This window comes from Miniopterus schreibersii (assembly GCF_964146895.1).
Source record: "Miniopterus schreibersii genome assembly, chromosome: 12".
Taxonomy (NCBI): Eukaryota; Metazoa; Chordata; class Mammalia; order Chiroptera; family Miniopteridae; genus Miniopterus; species Miniopterus schreibersii.
Genome location: NC_138112.1, coordinates 57,393,781 through 57,411,379, shown reverse-complemented (window position 1 = coordinate 57,411,379; position 17,599 = coordinate 57,393,781). Strand labels below are relative to the sequence as shown.

The following is a 17,599-nucleotide window of genomic DNA, read 5'->3' as shown; positions in this document are numbered from 1 at the left end:
TTCCTCTGTAGGCAAGTGGAGTGGCCCACTTACCCCCCGGGTTTCTAGGGACATTGTCCACTTAGCTCCTCCCTTTTCTAACCAGTGATGAGGTTGCAGTGATGGAAATCTCTAATCTTCTAGGGCACAGGCTTTCCATAAGTATTTTCTAGATGGATCAATGGACCCAGAGGTTGCCCCTTGCCAGCTGGCTCCTCAGATGGCTCTCTGGCTTCTGGGAGGGGCAACACTGCATCCTGCATTGTAAGGATCCAGCAAAACAAGTCCCTTTCTTATCTCTTCCCATCAAAATTGGCCCTTGGTAGCTGGTGTCTTCACTCCCTGAAGACCTGGGGTTGGGAGTGGGGCTCATTAATTGGACTTTCTGAAGGAAGGTCAGCTCAAGGTGCAAGTGAGGGGCCACACTGTTCTGCTTAATGGGCTCCAGGCTGGGTCCACCAGGGATGATAAGAGCAGGTGTTAAATGCCACGTGTTAGCATTTCAGCAACTCAGGGACCAAGCCCATGGGTCTCCTCAGGGGCCTCTGAAGAGCTTCTCCAAGATCCAGGATGCAAAATAAAATCCCCCAAAACAAAGTCCAAAATAGTGGAGAGATTGAGAAGCACATCACCTGCCTAGGAAAAGGTCCTAGGGAGCCTTGGAAATATATAGATTTCTTTCCCTCTAGTCAAACCTGGGCTGCTGGCCAGGGAGAGTAATAGTGATGGAAACTCTCTGAAGCATATGCACAGTAATCAGCCCACATGCTGAGCAGTCAGCCCTGATGCCCCTGTCACCTGCCACAGCCAGGCCACCACAGAAATCTCTTTTCTTAGCTGTAAAATCACCTCAAGTCCATTTACATCTGTCTCTACTGCTACCATTTTACTTCAAACCACCATCCTTTCTCACCTGGATTCTCTCAAGGCCTCTTATTTCACTTCCCTGCTTCCACTCTTGCCAGCTCTGTAATCTCCTCTCCTCAGAGTGACTACAGCGATCCTTTAAAATCCTGTATCAGGTCATTATTCTGTTATTGAAACCTTCCAGTGCCTTCCTATCAAGCTTGGAGTAAAATCTGAACTCCTAACCATGCAGGGTCTAGCTCCTGCCCTCCTTGCTGACCTCAGTTCATACCACTGTCTCCTTTACTCACCACCTTGCAGCATCCCTGACCTTCTTTCAGGCCCTCAGACATGCCAAGTTCATTGCTGCCTCAGGGCCTTTGCACTTACAGATTCCTCTGCCTGGACTGCTCTTCCCCATGACCTTCATTTGACTGGCTGAATTCCCTCATCTAAGTGTCTGACCAAATACCATGTCTGCAGAGACATCTTCCTTGACCACGTTGTGTAAAAGGTTTACTCTCCCCAGTCACCCTTTATCTTCTCGCCTGGTTTATTCTCTTCCCAGCACTTAACATTCTCTGCAGTTACCACGTTGCCTGGTTTTCATGCTTGTTGTCTGTTCCCCGAGTCGGAACTCATCTCCATGAGGGCAGGCGCCGTGTCTCGCTGGGTCATTTTCAGCACCTAGAACAGCGTCTGACAGGGAGCGGGCTTGTCACAAATGTGCTGAATAAGTGAACAAACGAATGAATGTAAATACAAGTTGGCATATCTCATATTTTAGTTTCAGAAAAAGCTTTGATCTCTGTGGAGTGGTGGCTTTGTCCCCCCTCCTCCCCTTTGCAGACAAAGATATCAAAGCCCAGAGAAGGGACTGAAGCTCAAGGCCCACAGTGGGTTAGCAGTGGCATCCTGATGAGATGTCAATCAAAATGTAATTAAAGGGACTTACCCTTCCTTAGAAAGGTTTTGTGATAAATATTTTTGTCAGATAAACACTGATGATACTCAGTTACTGGGATTCTTTTTAGTAAGACCTTTAAGAGCTTTTAAAATATACCAATTGTCACTCTGTGTCAGCGTTCTCTAATCTTCTGGCACTTGAGGTTTTTACCCAAGGTGCTAGGAATAGCTTTTCAAGTGGCAATTCTGAGCTTTTCTGTCTATTCTTACTTCTCCAGAAGGTGAAGGGGAAGGTACAGATGTACATGCTATAAACTTAAGTTGCAGGCATTCCCTTGGGCATCTCTTGAAAAATGCATTTTCCTCTCTTGTCCCTGCATGTGGCTGCCTCTTTTCTTGTTTCTTAGAAGTGGGAGCTTAGGGTCATTTCTGCTAGTTCGATCTGATGTATCCCAGTATTTCCAAACTCGTGGCCCCTTTTAGGTAATCACAGATGGATCAGATCTCCCTCAGCTCTGAAATTCTGAGAGGGTGCTACTCTCTGTTCTTTGGGGCATGAATCATTGTGGCCAAGAGCATAATTACCTTCCGATCTTTTCATCTAACAGAAGAGTGTGCAGAGTTTTTCCTTTATTTATTCTTGTAGAACAACATATAGTATTTCCATTCTCCAATTGTAAAATTCAACATAGTATCCATTCAGTCATCTACTCAGCATTATCTGCTTGGCATCTCTGGATGCCAGGCACTGTGTTGGGCACAGTGGAGTAAGACATGTTCCACTCTACCTTCAAGGAGGAGACAGGCATATGTGCACACGGGTGCGCACACACACACACACACACACACACACACACACACACACACACTCTCACACAGTCAAGGAGATAAAAATGAGAAATGAACATTTGTATGGATGCCATAAAGAAAACAAGGGATCTCCTTTGGAAAGAGTTGTCAGGGAAGCCTCTTTGAGGAGGGAATATTTAAACGGAGGCCTGAGGATAGGAAGGACCCCGCCATGCAGACCGGGAGGAAAAGTGTCCCTGGAGGAAGAGCCAGCATGTACAAAGATTCCCTGAATGGCATATGGCACCCCTTCACCTGGGCATGCTCTGTGTGTGCACACACGCACACCGGGTCCATACACACACCCCTCCACTAAAAAATATTCACCTGACCTCAAACTCTCCAGGACCAGTTTCCGATCCAATCAGGCCAGTGGCACCAAATTTCCAGAGGCCTGTTCATCATTTGGCCTCGGACTTTCTCAGGGGTCTCAGGGCGACCCGGGGCCCGCTCTGTCCTGCCGTCCCCTTCTCCCCCCACAGGTTTGTCATGCTGAGCCTGGAGTTTGACTACATGTGCCAGTATGACTATGTTGAGGTCCGTGATGGGGACCACAGCGACGGCCAGATCATCAAGCGCTTCTGTGGCAACGAGCGGCCGGCTCCCATCAGAAGCACGCGCTCCTCGCTCCATGTGCTCTTCCATTCGGATGGCTCCAAGAACTTTGACGGCTTCCACGCCATTTTTGAGGAGATCACAGGTAAGGGCCATGGAGACAAAGGTAGCGTTTTGCGACCGTGCTCCACACGAGCACCCCCTTTCTGTGTACTGCGCCCCTCCCTGCTCAGCCCCGCTCAAGCCTAGCGTGCCGGGTTCTCAGGAGAGCCTGGACACTGAGAAGGAGGAGAGGAATGGCAAGGTATATTTCTGGACGGTTCACCAGAGCCAGAACTGGGAACCACTATTTCCCTCGCGCAGATGCTGGAGCGCAGAGAGGCTGAGTAATTTGTCCAAGGTCCCGCAGCTATGGGGGTGGGACCAGAGATTTATACACAAGCAGTTTGGCTCTAGAGCTCACACTAGGGGGCCAGCCATGGTTCAGAGCATTGGCCTTGGATCTGTGGCAGATGAAGCCGAGTGACCTTGGGCAAGTTCTACTTCTCTGGGCCTCAGCTTCCTAATCAGTAACTGAGGGAACAACCATAGGTCCTGCTCCATTAAGGGGACTCTGGGAGTAGGAAGATGAAGAGCTGAGCGTGGTGTCTGGTCCTCAGCATGCACTCCACAGCTGCCCTGCTCCCGGCGTGCTCTGAGCCTCCCTTTGCCGTCTGTAAAATAGGTGTTAAACATCTTAAACTACAGTGGTAAATGCCACTTACTTCATGAGTAAATCTAAGTCTGACTATGCCTCCTGCCCTGTCCTGTTACGAAGCAGGATTTGAGCAAGGGGAACAAAGTGCTCCATCCTAAGTAGTCAGCCCAGCTCTCCTTATTCTGGGATTGGATTACATCAGGTTTTGCAAAATAAGCTCTGGCTTGAAGTTCTATTTTTTAAAACACTGAATTTAAAAAATTGCAATGGCTCTTTGATCATGAAAGCTTCCTATGGAGCGTACGATACAAGTCTCCGGAAAGGAGGTGGCTGGCAGTGGTGTCTGTCTTTCTTCAGCCCTGTTCTTCCAGCAGGACCAGTGTCCCACCCCCCACCCAGTGCATCTCCCAGGCATCTCTCCAGTGCCGCTCACAGAGCAAGCCCCTGACACAGGCTTGTTGAACTGGACCGGGTGACAGACTTCCACGTGGGGTAGATGAATGGAGGATTGAGGAATTACAAGCAGACGAGCTCTTCCCAAAGTGCTCTTTATAGAAAATGGTCCCAGAGATACTCCAGAATGCAGGTCCTCAGGTCAGATATGCTTGCCAAAGGAGGGACTTTATGTGCACCCTTAGGCATCTGCAGTGCACACTAGGGCATGGAACGTTCTAAGAGGTTCTGCAGATGGGAAATCTGGTTAATGTCATCTAACATGAGTACTGTTTCCCCACCACATTTGAGCCCAGATCTCTCACCATCTCAAGGGACTGCTGCTCGCAGAATGTGTCCTTGGGAATTCTGGAGTCCCTGTTCAACCTTGTTCAAGGTCATCTGCCCCTTCTTTCCCTCAGTACCCAGGAGGCTGGGATTCCTCGAAGAAGATGATTTAAAGCTACGTCAGGCTGCGCCTGTCCCCTAGGTCCCCCTGGGATTGTGAAAGGCACTTCTGCTTTAGTCTTGGGGTGTGCCTGTTCATGTTGGGCTTGGGCTCTTCTGACTGTCGGTGTCTGGAGCCTACTTGTGAGGCCTTTGAGGACATCAGCTCTCATCAGCATCATGTGACAGTTAATGAGTACCTGTTCTCCGCAGTCTCAGCAGTAGCATGCATTCAGAAAAAGCAGTAAAAACATCCCAAGAAGACTTTTAATAGACAAATGAAGGGCTCTGGCCAGAACCCTGGGCTTGAAGACACGAACACCACACCGTGGCACTGAAATTGCCTTTTCTCTTGCAGCATGCACCTCGTCCCCTTGTTTCCATGATGGCACTTGCCTCCTTGACCAAACCGGCTCTTACCGGTGCGCCTGCCTGGCGGGCTACACTGGGCTGCGCTGTGAAAATCGTGAGTAGCCTCGGGGGTGGGAGCTGACGCGTGTCGTGGGGCTGGCGTGAAGAGGGCTTTGGGAGCTTGCAGGGAATGTCGTTTCCCGGTGCCTGGGATGGTCTGTCCGAGATGGCACATGACGTGGACAGAATCCCAGCCTCGGTGCTAATCGGCATGTAAGCTTCATCTCCGCGTGGGCCTGGCTTGAGAGCAGGGCGCTGTGCTGCGGCTCCCCACTGCGGCCAGTGCCTGGCTGGGGGCTGGCCTGGGCAAGCAGGAGGACGTGCCTCGCTTTCTCTGCGTGTGGGCCAAGTGGGCCCAGCAGCCTTCAAGCTGCCAAAGAGATGGCAGGTGCCGGCCGTGGAGGTGACACTACAGAGCCTTGCGGAGGGGAGGGACCCACCATAGAGTGAAAAGGCACCTGAGGGCAGAGCACCAACACTGTCTGCAACAGTCACTTCTAACTGGCATGCTCAGGTATTCAGGGGTCAGCCTATAAGGGACCTGGTCTGCCAGCATTCTATAAAGCTCATACATTGTCCCATCACCATTTATCCCCTCCCCCCTCCTCCGCCTTCCTCCACTCCCCTCCCCCCACAGTCACCACACTGTTGTCCCCGTCCATGAGTTCTTCCTCTTTTTTGTTTGTTGCTCAATCCCTCTCTGCCCCCAGCCTCCCCGGCCCTCAGCCCGCCCCCACCAGAGCTGTCAGCCTGCTCTCTCTCCCAGTCTGTCTCTATTTTGCTTGTTGGTTCAGTTTGTTCATGAGATTCCAGATACGAGTGGAATCATAGGGGACTTGCCTTTCTCTGACTGGCTTATTTCACTTAGCATCATGTTCTCCAGGTCTGTCCCTGCTGTCATGAAGGGTAAAACTTTATAGAGAGTTCATAGATTTTTTAATTGAGCTCCGGAATTTTCCTTGCAAACAGCGCAGGCGGGAGCCGTGGTGTCAGCAGTGTGGCCTTGAGCCTGCTGTGTGCTGCGCTGAAAGCAGCCCTGGCTTTGGTCTGGCCCAGCGGACCCGAGTGTGGCCGTGCCAGACGCTTAGAGAACGACGTTCCCCTTCGTGGTTCCTGCCTCGTTCGGGCCTGCAGTGTTGCATGCAAGGCAGAGAAGAGAAAGGCTGCTTTCTCTTTGTTTCAAGAACTTGTTTATAGAGTGACTCTGGAGTCTTGACAGTGGCAAATCCTGAGATTCAGGGCGGGGAACCAAAAAAGAGAAAGCTCAATTTCTTGATCAAGTACCTGCACAGTATCGATTAACAAAATGTAAAGTTGGATAAAAAAGTAAAATATCACCAAATAAGCTAAAATGTCTTTAAGAGCTGGGTCTCTAATCAGGGAGGAAAAAGAAATTGGTCCAAAAGCTGTGAGTAAAATATTCATGAATAGTTTATGAGCCAGAAATGGACTTCTCAGCATTGTTATTCTTTCCAGAAAAACAAAACAGAACAAACATAATGAAAAGGAATATGAAATATGTCACTATGAACTGATTAATAACTTGATTCACAAACTGTCTCAACTCAAAACACCAGCATAGATGTAAAGAGAATCCTTTCTGGCCACTTTTCAAAATGTTCAAGACCCGGAATTCCGTTGGTCCCCTGTCGCCGTAACAAGGTGAAAATATTGGTGGCAGATAGCTGACATGTCACTTGCTGGATCAACGTGGGGAATCTTATTTTCTATAAGATTTGGTTGTGTGTGTTTTTCCTTCTAGAAAAGTCAGCATGAGTTCCAACTAACTCAATGAGGGAAACATCACACAAATTGTCTGTGGCAGTTTACCTTGTAATTCTTGAACAAACCTTAACCATTTTTCCCCAGGGCAGTCTATCATCTAGAAAAATAAAGAAGGGAAAAAAAAACTTTATTGTTTTTCTCATCAGTATATCAATGAACTGAAAAATATCTCCCTGGAGGAAACACTTTCGAGATTAACAAGAAATCCAAGCATTCTGCAATTCTCCAAACCCTGAAATGTTTTGTTTTTTTTTTTGAAACTAGCTTTAAAAGAACCAAAGCAAATATTAGTGAGAATTCCATCTTTTATTTACATGGTGCCAAATCTGATCAGGGGAGTCCACTTCATAGCTACTGCTTTCGTGCTTTGTACTCCTAATGTCTCAGTGGAAAGGCAGATGCTCCTTTGAGCAGGTGAAGGGCTTGAAGCAGAGGGTGTAAGACACTATTCTTCATCCAACTCAAAACGAGCTAGAATCTCACATTTCTCACATTGTTCGTATTCTCTCAGACACGATTCTCACCACAGGGCTTGGCGAGACCTCATGTGAGCAATTGATGTGTCTGGTTATACATCGTGTCTTGTTAACGAGTCCTTTCAAAGGACTTGCCTTCCCAGGTAAGGCCCACCCGTCACTCTTTCCTGAAGAGAATCCTGATTGCATGTGTATGTCTGTGAGTGGGGGTGGAACAGAGATAGATTTTCTACTTAATGATAGAAGAAGTATATACTTGTAATCAAACAGTAGAGAGATGTATAAAATAAAAGGAGAACATTACTCTTCCTGACCCATCCTGGCTCCCAGCAGTTAACAATGTAGTGAGTATCCTTCCAGACCTTTTTTCTGGTGTGCAAACCTATGTTGTCTATATATCATTATGTTAAACCATTGGTTCTCAACTGGGGGAAATGTTATCCCCCCACTCCCACCCCCAGGCGACCTTTGGCAACGTCCGGGAACATTGTTGTTGTTATCATTGCAGGGGAAGGTGCTACTCCCATCATCTCGTGGGGAGAGGCCAGGGGTGCTGCGAGATATCCCACAATACACAGGGCAGCCCCCACAACAGAGTTATCTGGTCCAAATGTCAGTCATGCCGAGGTCGAGAACCCTTGTTTTAAACAGAAGTGGATTAAAGCATAATACAGTTTTCAGCTTGTTTTCAGTGCCTGTATCATGGATGCTTTTTCCAGGTTAGTCCACGCTGGTCCACCTCATTTGAAATAATAGCTGCATATTCCATGGTGTGAACGTAGATACAATCACATATTCCTCCAGTTCCTTAAGATGGACTGGTTATCATGCTTGATTTTTTACTATTGTGAAGAGAGCTGCAATGACTACCTAACGTATCTTTCTTGGTTTACATGTAGAGGTATTTTTGTAAGATAAATTCGTAGCTGCTGAACTGTTAGTTCAAAGGGTATGGATATTGAAACTTTTGAGAGCTGTTCCCAAAAGTACCACTGAGACGTTTTACCAATTTTCAAAATAAGCTGTTATAAACAGCAGTCCTTGAAATAAGAATTGGAAGTTGCATTTCAGAAACTAGGGTCAGGCTGGAAGTGGATTGGTTTTCAAAGGAATTCCATGGGTCTGAGGGGAGATTCCTTGCTGGGACTTTCCGTGCACCAGGGGGTCCTGGTTCGGCTCCCAATCAGGGCACATGCCAGAGCTGTGGGCTCGATCCCCAGTAGGGGGCGTGCGGGAGGCAGCCAATTGATGTTTCTCTCTCATCGATGTTTCTGTCTCTCTCTCCCTCTCCCTGCCTCTCTCTCAAAAAAATCAATAAAAACATATTTTTTTAAAAAGAATAAGAAACAATCAATGTTCAGTTGGTGAGAGGATGTGAGAGCTGCAATTACAGTATTTAAACTGCGATGCTCAGGCTCCCCCTTAATTGTTTCCCAAGAAAGAACAGCTTTTCCCTGCTCCCAGGTGACCTTCTCTGAGAGAAAAAAAAAAAAAGAGGGGGAGAGTGGCCCCCCTTTCAGCTTTGGGGCCAAGCCAGCCTCCTTCCAGCACCCACAGTGACCCCAACCTCCTTGGGCCACCATGTAAGAAACTGGGGCCCCCGTTTTCCTCTGAAGTTTCCTGTTTCTTTGTATGGAACACAAGGACAAAAATAAGTTCTTGAGTAAATGGTCGGAATCCTGTTTTGAAAAAGTGGAGAGCGGGGATTCATTGCCCTGCTCCAATTTCCATGTTGCCTTTGTTGGTCTGGCCCAGTTGACGGGGCCGGGGTTTCCCCTGCATCCCAATGAGGTGGGATGAAGCGGGCCGGCTCTCGGGCACAATGCTCACCCTGTGGGCTCTGCGCCCTGGAACACAGCAAGTCAGCTTCCACTAATTAAAGAAAATGGGGAATCTGGATGCGCTTGGGTTTTGGAGCATCGGAAGGTTTCCCACTAGCCTGTCCCAAGGGCTGGAAGAAAAGAGCCCAGGATGAGAGGCACACTTTATCCTTCAGCTTCAAAGGGGCAACCAGTGCTTCTCATCAGAATAAGTGGTTAGGAGCTTTGGGGTTTTCACAAACATTAACCTTGATGCAGTGAGAATGTGCTGGGACCCCCAGTAAATGGCAGTCGCCTTTCCCATCACAGATAAATAATATGCTGGGGGTCTTGGTGGGCTTCATGCAAATTGTTCTCGAATCTCTCAGCTGAGGCATTGTAGAAGTAGAATTGTTTACTGGCTTTTTAGTTCTAGAGGCCTATCTTATCCTTAATATATGGAGGAGAGGTGCACCTTTGCCTATAGTGAGATGGTGCACTCCAGGGGCACGAGCTTGGACCTCTGGTCAGAAAGGCCTTGGTTTGACTGATCCTGTGATTTACCAGCCAGGTGACCTTGAACAAGTCATTGAACTCCCAAGAGCCTCAGTTTCCCCATTTATAACATTCAGAAAAATAATATTAAACACTTCTCAGAATGTTCATGGAGGTGGAATGGCATGATCCATGTAGGGCACTGAGCTGGGTAATAGGAGCCATTATTCTTATCACTACCTGGGTACCCAGTTATGACTGTTGAAAAGTTTGGCAGAAAGCAGGGGATTCTCTAGCTAAGGGGTTAGGGCAACAGCACTAGTTTCTACAAACTAGATGATTATGACAGGCTTTCCTCAGGGTTCTTTCCAGAGTTTAAGAAAATCTTCCACAACTTTCTAAGTTTCCTCTGTGAACTGCCCTCCCCAAATCATTGTGAATAACAAAGTATTGCTACCACTCTACCTGCATGCAGGTCAGAAAGATCTGGTTTTAAAAGGGCAAGTAGATACCACCAATGTCATTGTCCTAAAGGGATCCTGGATCCCAGGAGGGGACACCCACATTGGACATGATGGATGGGGAGCCTTCATAGCCAGGAGAGCCCAGCAAGGGGCCTGTTAGGAATGATCAATGGAGTAATGGTGGGAGGAACTGGAAGTTCCAGAGCACGTTGCCCAAGCCTCATGTTATCTGGTCACCTCCCTTTTTTCTCGTGGGATTTTTCAGTAGTCCCTCATTTAACATGTAGCGGGTGAATGTCAGTCCCCTGGTTGCCATAGAGGAGATGGGGACTCCAGAGCATCACTTATACATTAGAGGGACAGGGCAAAAAAGAGAATGGACAATCTGTATTAAGGGGGCATGATGGGGACAGGGGTAATTCCCAGGGAATCCGTAGTTGTTACCCACAAGCAGTTGATAACTCAGAGCCCTCAGGGACTGGAGGAGCCCCAGGAAGGACATCAGCTAGCAGACAGCTAATTTCTTACACACTGCCTTCCACCTGGGCCTGCCATCTACTCTCCCTCCTAACATGGAAATGAATCTCTGACATCCTTCTTGGCTTAGTTAGAGGGATGCCATCCCAGTTGGGTTTAGATCTGAACAGCAAAATTGTCACTGAGCACAGTAGAAGCTTCCCTTGTATGGGGATCGAGGTGTTGGTTTGTTTTTATAATTCAAGGGAAATTTTTCCTCATCATTTGGATCATTCCTTGTTGGGTGAACCTGAGTCTCCGTAGACCAAGCAGCATTTTAGCATCAACTCTGCTGGGCTCCATGGGCCTCTGGCCTCTTAACCAAAGCATTGCTGCATCTCATTCAGGGTAAGATCCTTGGGGGTTATGCATATAAAGGGTGCTCTTTGCTAGTCAGCAATTATTTTAGTTACAGCATCATTCCAGCAAATAACAAGAGGACAAGTGAGGCCATATACTCAGCTGCCCAGCCTGGCTGTCTCCAAGAGCTCAGGATGGAGCGCCCATCGGTGGGGAAAGGGCCGCCCCACATCCTGCCACTGGCCACGTGCTCCCACTTGCCTGAGCCTTGTCAAGGCCTCTTGGCTTTCGCTTTGGCCGATGAGGTCACCGAGGCAGGACTTAGTGCAGGAGGCAGATTTTGCGTTGGCTCTGGGCTAAGAGGTAATCCATTATTACTGGAATGGGCTGCCTGTCCACCAAGAAAACAGGGAAGAGGGTGCGTAGAGTAGAACATGAGAGCAAAGCAGAGTCAACTTCTGACGGAAACAAACATCTCTGCCACCATGGACCCCGAAAACCAACTCCAGCCCCTTGACAAAGGCTAGAGAGCCCCCACTTTTCCTTACAGGCTCCTGCCTCGTGGGGCATTTGCTCCCGCCCCTCACCCTGATGCAGAAGACAAAAGCTTCTTCTTTGTAGACACAAGGCATGCCTGTTGGTACCCAAGTGTTAGAAACAACAACGACCACTGACCACTGTAGTTATTCTCGCGTTCTCACTCCCAGCAGGCTCTGTGCTTTATGTGACATTGGTTAATCGTCACGGCATCCCGTGGGCTAGGTACTATTACCCTCCCCACTTTACGTATTCATCCAGCCGAAGCCTTTGCTGTCTGTTAGGTACCAGAGGCCATAAGGCAGCGCTATGCAGTATATATATTTCCTTCTCTTTGGCAGAACCATAAAACAATTCCAGCCTCAGCCTTCTCAAGTGCAGGGGAGAATGTCACGTGCCATCTAGTTCCCAGCAACAGCTTCCTCTCGTAAGGCCTTCGGTGACAGTGATGAGTGCTAAGTGGGCAGTGAGAATTCCCGATCTCTTAGGGCTCAGATGTGCTCAGCGGCTCAGGGCCCCTCTGCAAGGCCATTCCCTTCATTCCCAGGGCTACCAGCAGAACTGCTCAGCTTGGGCCATTTTCATTGTGAGCACTGCTTATATTTTGAATGGTTGACTATGGATACCACTGGGGGACATGTTCCCCAGGAGTTTAGTGTTATTCCCACCCCTACCACACCCCCAGAGCTGACTCAGAAACCTTCTGACATTTGGGGGTGCCCCAAGGAGACTGAGACCAAGCAGATCCACTAGGTAGAGGACAGCGAAGTTTCTACCAGTTACATTGGTTACCATGTCTGCCGAAAGATGTGCGAGGGTGATTCTGAACCAAAGTGAAATGACCAGGAGTTTCTGAAGCTTTTTCAAAGTTGACCTGTCTCTTAGGCACAGGCTACTTCAGCTGTTTTATTAACTAGGCCATCCAAACACCGGAAAAGTGGTATCCATGAGACACAGTGTACCAGGGGCCAAGGACAATACTGATTAAGATCAAATAGCTAATTGTAAACCTCAGCCTCCAAATTGCTGCCGGCTGAATAAATAGCAGTGTGTGCAATCCAAGCATAATTTCGCATGGATACTGTCTCTTTCACACCCGCTGGGGGCTGGAAAACAGCAGGGGGCAGAATGCCATCGGCTGGAAAGCGATAAAAAGGGTTCTCAGTGGGGATTACATCACCAGTCGTTGCCATTATTCCTGGTTGGGGAAGACCCTGTGGGAGTAAAAGCGATTGGATTTGGTCCAGAAGCACCAAACTCACATGTAAGCTGAACAGGAAAAAATGAGGAGGAGAGGGGCCCATCCAGTGGGTTGTCTCTGGGTGTTCGTCTCGTGAAAAATCAGGTTTCCAGCACCAACAAGGCCCCAGTGAGAAAGTTAATACCTTTTCCAAACAGGACCGACAATCTGTCACTAATTGTTTCCTTGATTTTGGTGACGAGTGAGAGTGGGTGGGTACCAAGAGCATGCTAAGAATTGAGACTCACAGGCCTCCCAGCTCCCAACCAGCTAGATAATGGGATAATGAATTTTGTTGACTTTGGATCTGTTTTCTTTGCTGAAATTCTCAGATAATCTTATAGCTCTGATATGCAGCTCCTATTAAAGAGACATAATAGTACACTGACTTTGTTTCTGCCCCCCCCCCCCCCCCCCCGTGACTCTCTGGCTACCATAAACATTTCATTAATATAAAATTTGAGAAAAGAAATGTATGTTTTTATGTGCAATTTTGCAAATGACATCAAACCATTTCTGAAAGCAAGCAGGTATAAATAATAGTAATTAAGAGAAAACAAAATAATTTAGGAGCAGGACAAAAATGAGCAAAGGAGAATACTAAATGGAGTGAGAGAGTTAAATTCAGCTTCAACGCTTGCATCCAATGATGTGATCAGCCTCATATGTCTCTGATTCTGAGTTTCCTGGCAGCAAAGGCAAAAGGAGAAATGCTTTAGGTGGTCTGGCTCTAATTGTGTATTGAAAGAACATGAACACAGGTTCATTTGGAAATGCAAATATTATCTGTTTTATTATAACTTCTTTCCTCTCTTTGTCTAAAGATAGGTTGCTGGGGAAAGGTTTTCCACTTCTGTTTTGTAAATAACAGAAATGTAATCTTATTTTATACTAAATATTTCTAGAAACGATATCCTTTCACCTCCCCTTGGAGGGGTGGTGGAAGGAAGCTCGGCTTTACTATGCTGACACCGTTACTGTGCTTGCTGGCCCACTGGCTTCCAACCCTATGCTCCTGCAACTCTGCCTAAAGGCTCTTCTCCCTCTCAGAGCCCACTGGCTCCTATTTATGGGCAGGCTGGAGCTGCTGAAGAGTTCATGTTTGACCCATCAATTTTCAATAAAACATTGATTGATGGCTATTGGTAGGTAATGACTCATATCCCTTGTTCCTTGGGAAGGATGACTCTGAGGCAGGTGCTACACTGTCTCCCAGAGTTTCCCAATGGCTTTGAGCCTCAGTCACCTTCAGTGGTAACTTTCTGGATAATGTGAACTTCCCTGTCTTACTTCCCCTACTCTTGGTCTTTCCTGGGATCGACACCTAAAAAACTACTTGCACTCAAATCACATCTCACAGCCTGCTTCTGGGGGATGCTTCAGGACACTTCCTGAAAGTATTTCTTTGAGGAGCTAATTTAATAGAGGGCTAGAGCTTAGGTCAGCTAGATTGCCATTTGGTTGTTTCTTTAAAATATTAGGTAAGCCTTCGATCAATGCTGAATAATATATATTTCAGGGTTGCATTGTCTGAAGGATGCTCAAAATATGATCATCTGTATTATTGATTTTAAAAAAAGATCCAGTATTAGACCTAAGAATGGTATATTGCTATTTCACACATGACCCTCCTCCCCCTGCTTCTGTGCGTAAGAGTCAGCCCAGGCCTTCAGGGGGTGGGGGGGTGGGGGGTGGGGGGTGGAAGTGAGTGGAGATTCCAGTGGAGATTCTGTGGAGGGAGCCTGTAAAGCTTCCCAAAGGACTTGGAATCTTCTGAAGGACTCAGTCAGACCTTGCCGTCTAGCATTTTTCAAACGGGTTAGACTGTCACAGGGAAGCATCACCGGGCCTTTGCTAACTGTCCCATCTTTCATAGTTGTGCCCTTGATCAACTGGTCACGCTGCGTTAACTTCAGCACATGCCCTGGTTAGGTGGTGGTCTCTGCGTCAACAGTCCTGTCTGGTACCACAGGGAGAACGCAATGTGAGAAAACAGGGAGCTTGAAATCGAACCTATCTCCAGTGGTTCTCCTTAGCAGGAGCATCTAATTTAGGCCTGATTCCATTTCACCGAGGCGCCCACCTGCGGATTGAGAGGTTTTCTTTCAGAAAACACAGCAGGCTAAGCGGTGTCAACCAGCTCTATTGATTGTACCTGATGAAATCTTTGTTGCAACTCAGACTGTGGTTAACTGCAGGGGCTGGCTGATATTTCCTGAGGCCCCCCGTCTCCATTCAGATTCATTTGAGGCCACTATGATTACCTTTACTTTATTCCTTGGTTAGGGTCCTATGTTCTGGTGTGATTTTAGAAGCACATTTAAGGCAGGCACTAATCTCTTAGGGTAAATTGGTGCTAATGAAAAAAATACACACACACATCTGCTCCCCCAAAGACCTGGGGAGTAGGTAATGGTAAGGAAGAACCCAAACCATATTTTGATAAGTGCTTTAGTGAAGCTGGGGAGAACCTTGAGGTGCCTCAAGCCTTAGCATTTCTATTTCTGGATTTAAACTAAAAATTTCTGCGTTAAAGTTACAGAAAAACATCGGCCAATGCCTTATCCTGCTGGTCACAGAGGATGAACCCATTAAATATATGGTGCAAGAAAACCCAGTGAAATCAATAGGTCCCAGCACTTCACTCCCTTTCTCTGTAGAACCACATGCTGGACTTCCGAAAGGCAAGGTTCTCTGGTTTCTGGGGGCTTTTCCTAGATATTGTCTCCAAATTTAAACTTACAGCGTTGAGACTGTAGCAAGAGGAAAAGACAAATACTCATGGGAGTCTGGTGTATCATGTTAACGTTCTAGATTCATTCAGAAAAGGACATTTTGTGAACGAGGGTGTACTGGTGAACAGCGATATCATGGAAGAAGAGATCTGTTTTCTTGCCACTGCTGGGATCTGCCCCCTGAGTTTTGTGATCATTGGGGGGATAGGGAGGTGAGTCCACCCCCTGGGTTATGGATGAAGGATGTGGTCTTCCTTTTGTCACATTCAATATAATTGACCTGACTAGAGGGCACAGAAAAGGTGATATTAGTGTGCACTGAAGGGCCACTTTTCCTGACATACTCGCTGATGTCCCCGTCATCATGTCCATTTCTTATAGATGTTCTAGACCTGATCATCTCAGCTACCTTGTATCGAGTATGAATCGTAGTGTATTAATCAGATAGGAGAGCAAAAGGTACAATTTTACTTGCTTTAAATCAACTTAAATCCAATTCTAAGGCCCATAATTCAGAATCATAAGAAATTCCGTCTCGGTCATTGTCGGGGCCTCCTCTGTGTCCCAGGGTTGTACAAAAGTCCCTGGCTTTACTCGGACAGCACCAAATCATTAGGGAGACTCCCCTGATGGTGGATTCTAGGTCTGCACCATGCAGCTTGGGGAAGCCCACTGTTTCAGAGCACCTGCTCCCTCAGGTGAAACAGCTCTGCTGGTGTGGGCTGGCCTGGAGCCGGAGAGTGCCTGTGGAGGCCGGGCCCTCTGATGAGATCCAGCCTCTAGTTGCCCTGCCAGTCACCCTCCCTAAGACCTCCCAGGGTGCCAGAAGGCATGCAGGACTCTGCCCAGGGCTGAGACAACCACCTTCCTGGGGTCTTGTCACCTCCCAGGAGTGCTGCCCTGGGAAGGCATGAGTTGCCCAATGCCCCAGGTTAAAGTTAGTTTCTCCCCAAAACAGATTCTGAGCCAAGCATTTGGGGCCAAATGACTTATTAAAGGAAATACTCCCAAGATCAACAAGTAGGGAACTGGGGAAGCAAGTCAGGAAACAAGAAACCAAATGAGAGTGATTTTGACTGAACTCCCAGCCTCAGCCTGATCCCATGGGGTGCTGGGGATTTAAGGGCACCTGGAGGAACACCTGTCAGTCCTTGACTACAGACAGCCTTTGGGTGTGCGTGGGAGGGGGAGGGCGTAAATGGGGGCATTTTTCAGCTCTTCATATGAGCAAGATGAAGAGCTGAAGGTGCCAGGTGCCAGGTCTCTGCAACAAAGCTCACACATAGAAGCTGAGCTGGTAAAAGGTTACACAGGGACCTGGGTGGGGTACCCACAGTGCTCCTTAGGAGAGTTATCACATCGCCATGAAATGGTACCCCAGCACCCCACTGCATACGGTTGCCCTGGGGAAAACTGAAGACAGAGGTGGAGAAGAAGGTCTTTCTTTAAATGTTTATATATAATAATACCCCAGAAAAATGGACTCTCAAGGCCTGTTCTTGTTCAAGAATTAGCATGCAACTTAATGTGTTTGTGTCCCTGGGGCATGTCACAGAAGTAATGGGGCAGTGGGCTGTTTAGTATTAATCATGGACTATTTTTACTGAGCAAAGCAGGAGCATCTGCATCTCTGGTCTGTTCCTTCAGACCAGAGACGCAGATGTTTCAAATTCTCATTTGACTTCGTGTGAAAACATCCATCCCTTTCAGGAGAAATGAAACACAAAGCCTTGAAAAATCAAATAGAAAAGAATCACGAATCTGATGGGGAGATACAAAGGTTTCTAAAAAGAGAACTTGTGGGCGGGGGAGAAGAGTTTGTTTTGAAATGTAACCCTGGGAAGATGCTCTGATAAGATGCTGATGGTCTATGAACCCAACAGGAGAGCAAAGGATGGGTGGAGGAAGTCTTAGAATTCTCTTCAAAGCAACCTAGGAGAATGTGCAGCTTTGAAAATACAGCAAATAACTGAGAGGGAAAGAGAATAGTGCCCAGTAGATGTTTGATACAGGAATATAATTTTAAGGCTTTGTCATGCAGGATTAAAAGAGATGAATGTACAGAGACCATGGTTGGTACCCAGGAGTCCTAATCAGCACACTGGGCCCCAGTCTGGAAGGCTGTCATGG

At 47.4% G+C, this 17,599-nt stretch overlaps 1 protein-coding gene across 2 annotated transcripts in view; it reads left to right on the top strand.

The window, feature by feature from the left end:
• Positions 1–17,599, top strand: part of PAMR1 (peptidase domain containing associated with muscle regeneration 1) — a 63,812-nt gene that overhangs the window by 35,755 nt on the left and 10,458 nt on the right. For both annotated transcript variants that reach the window (XM_081152991.1, XM_081152992.1), the window contains 2 exons: positions 3,063–3,280; positions 5,070–5,177. In XM_081152991.1, the coding sequence (XP_081009117.1) occupies positions 3,063–3,280; positions 5,070–5,177 (326 nt within the window). The remainder of the gene's footprint in view (positions 1–3,062; positions 3,281–5,069; positions 5,178–17,599) is intronic.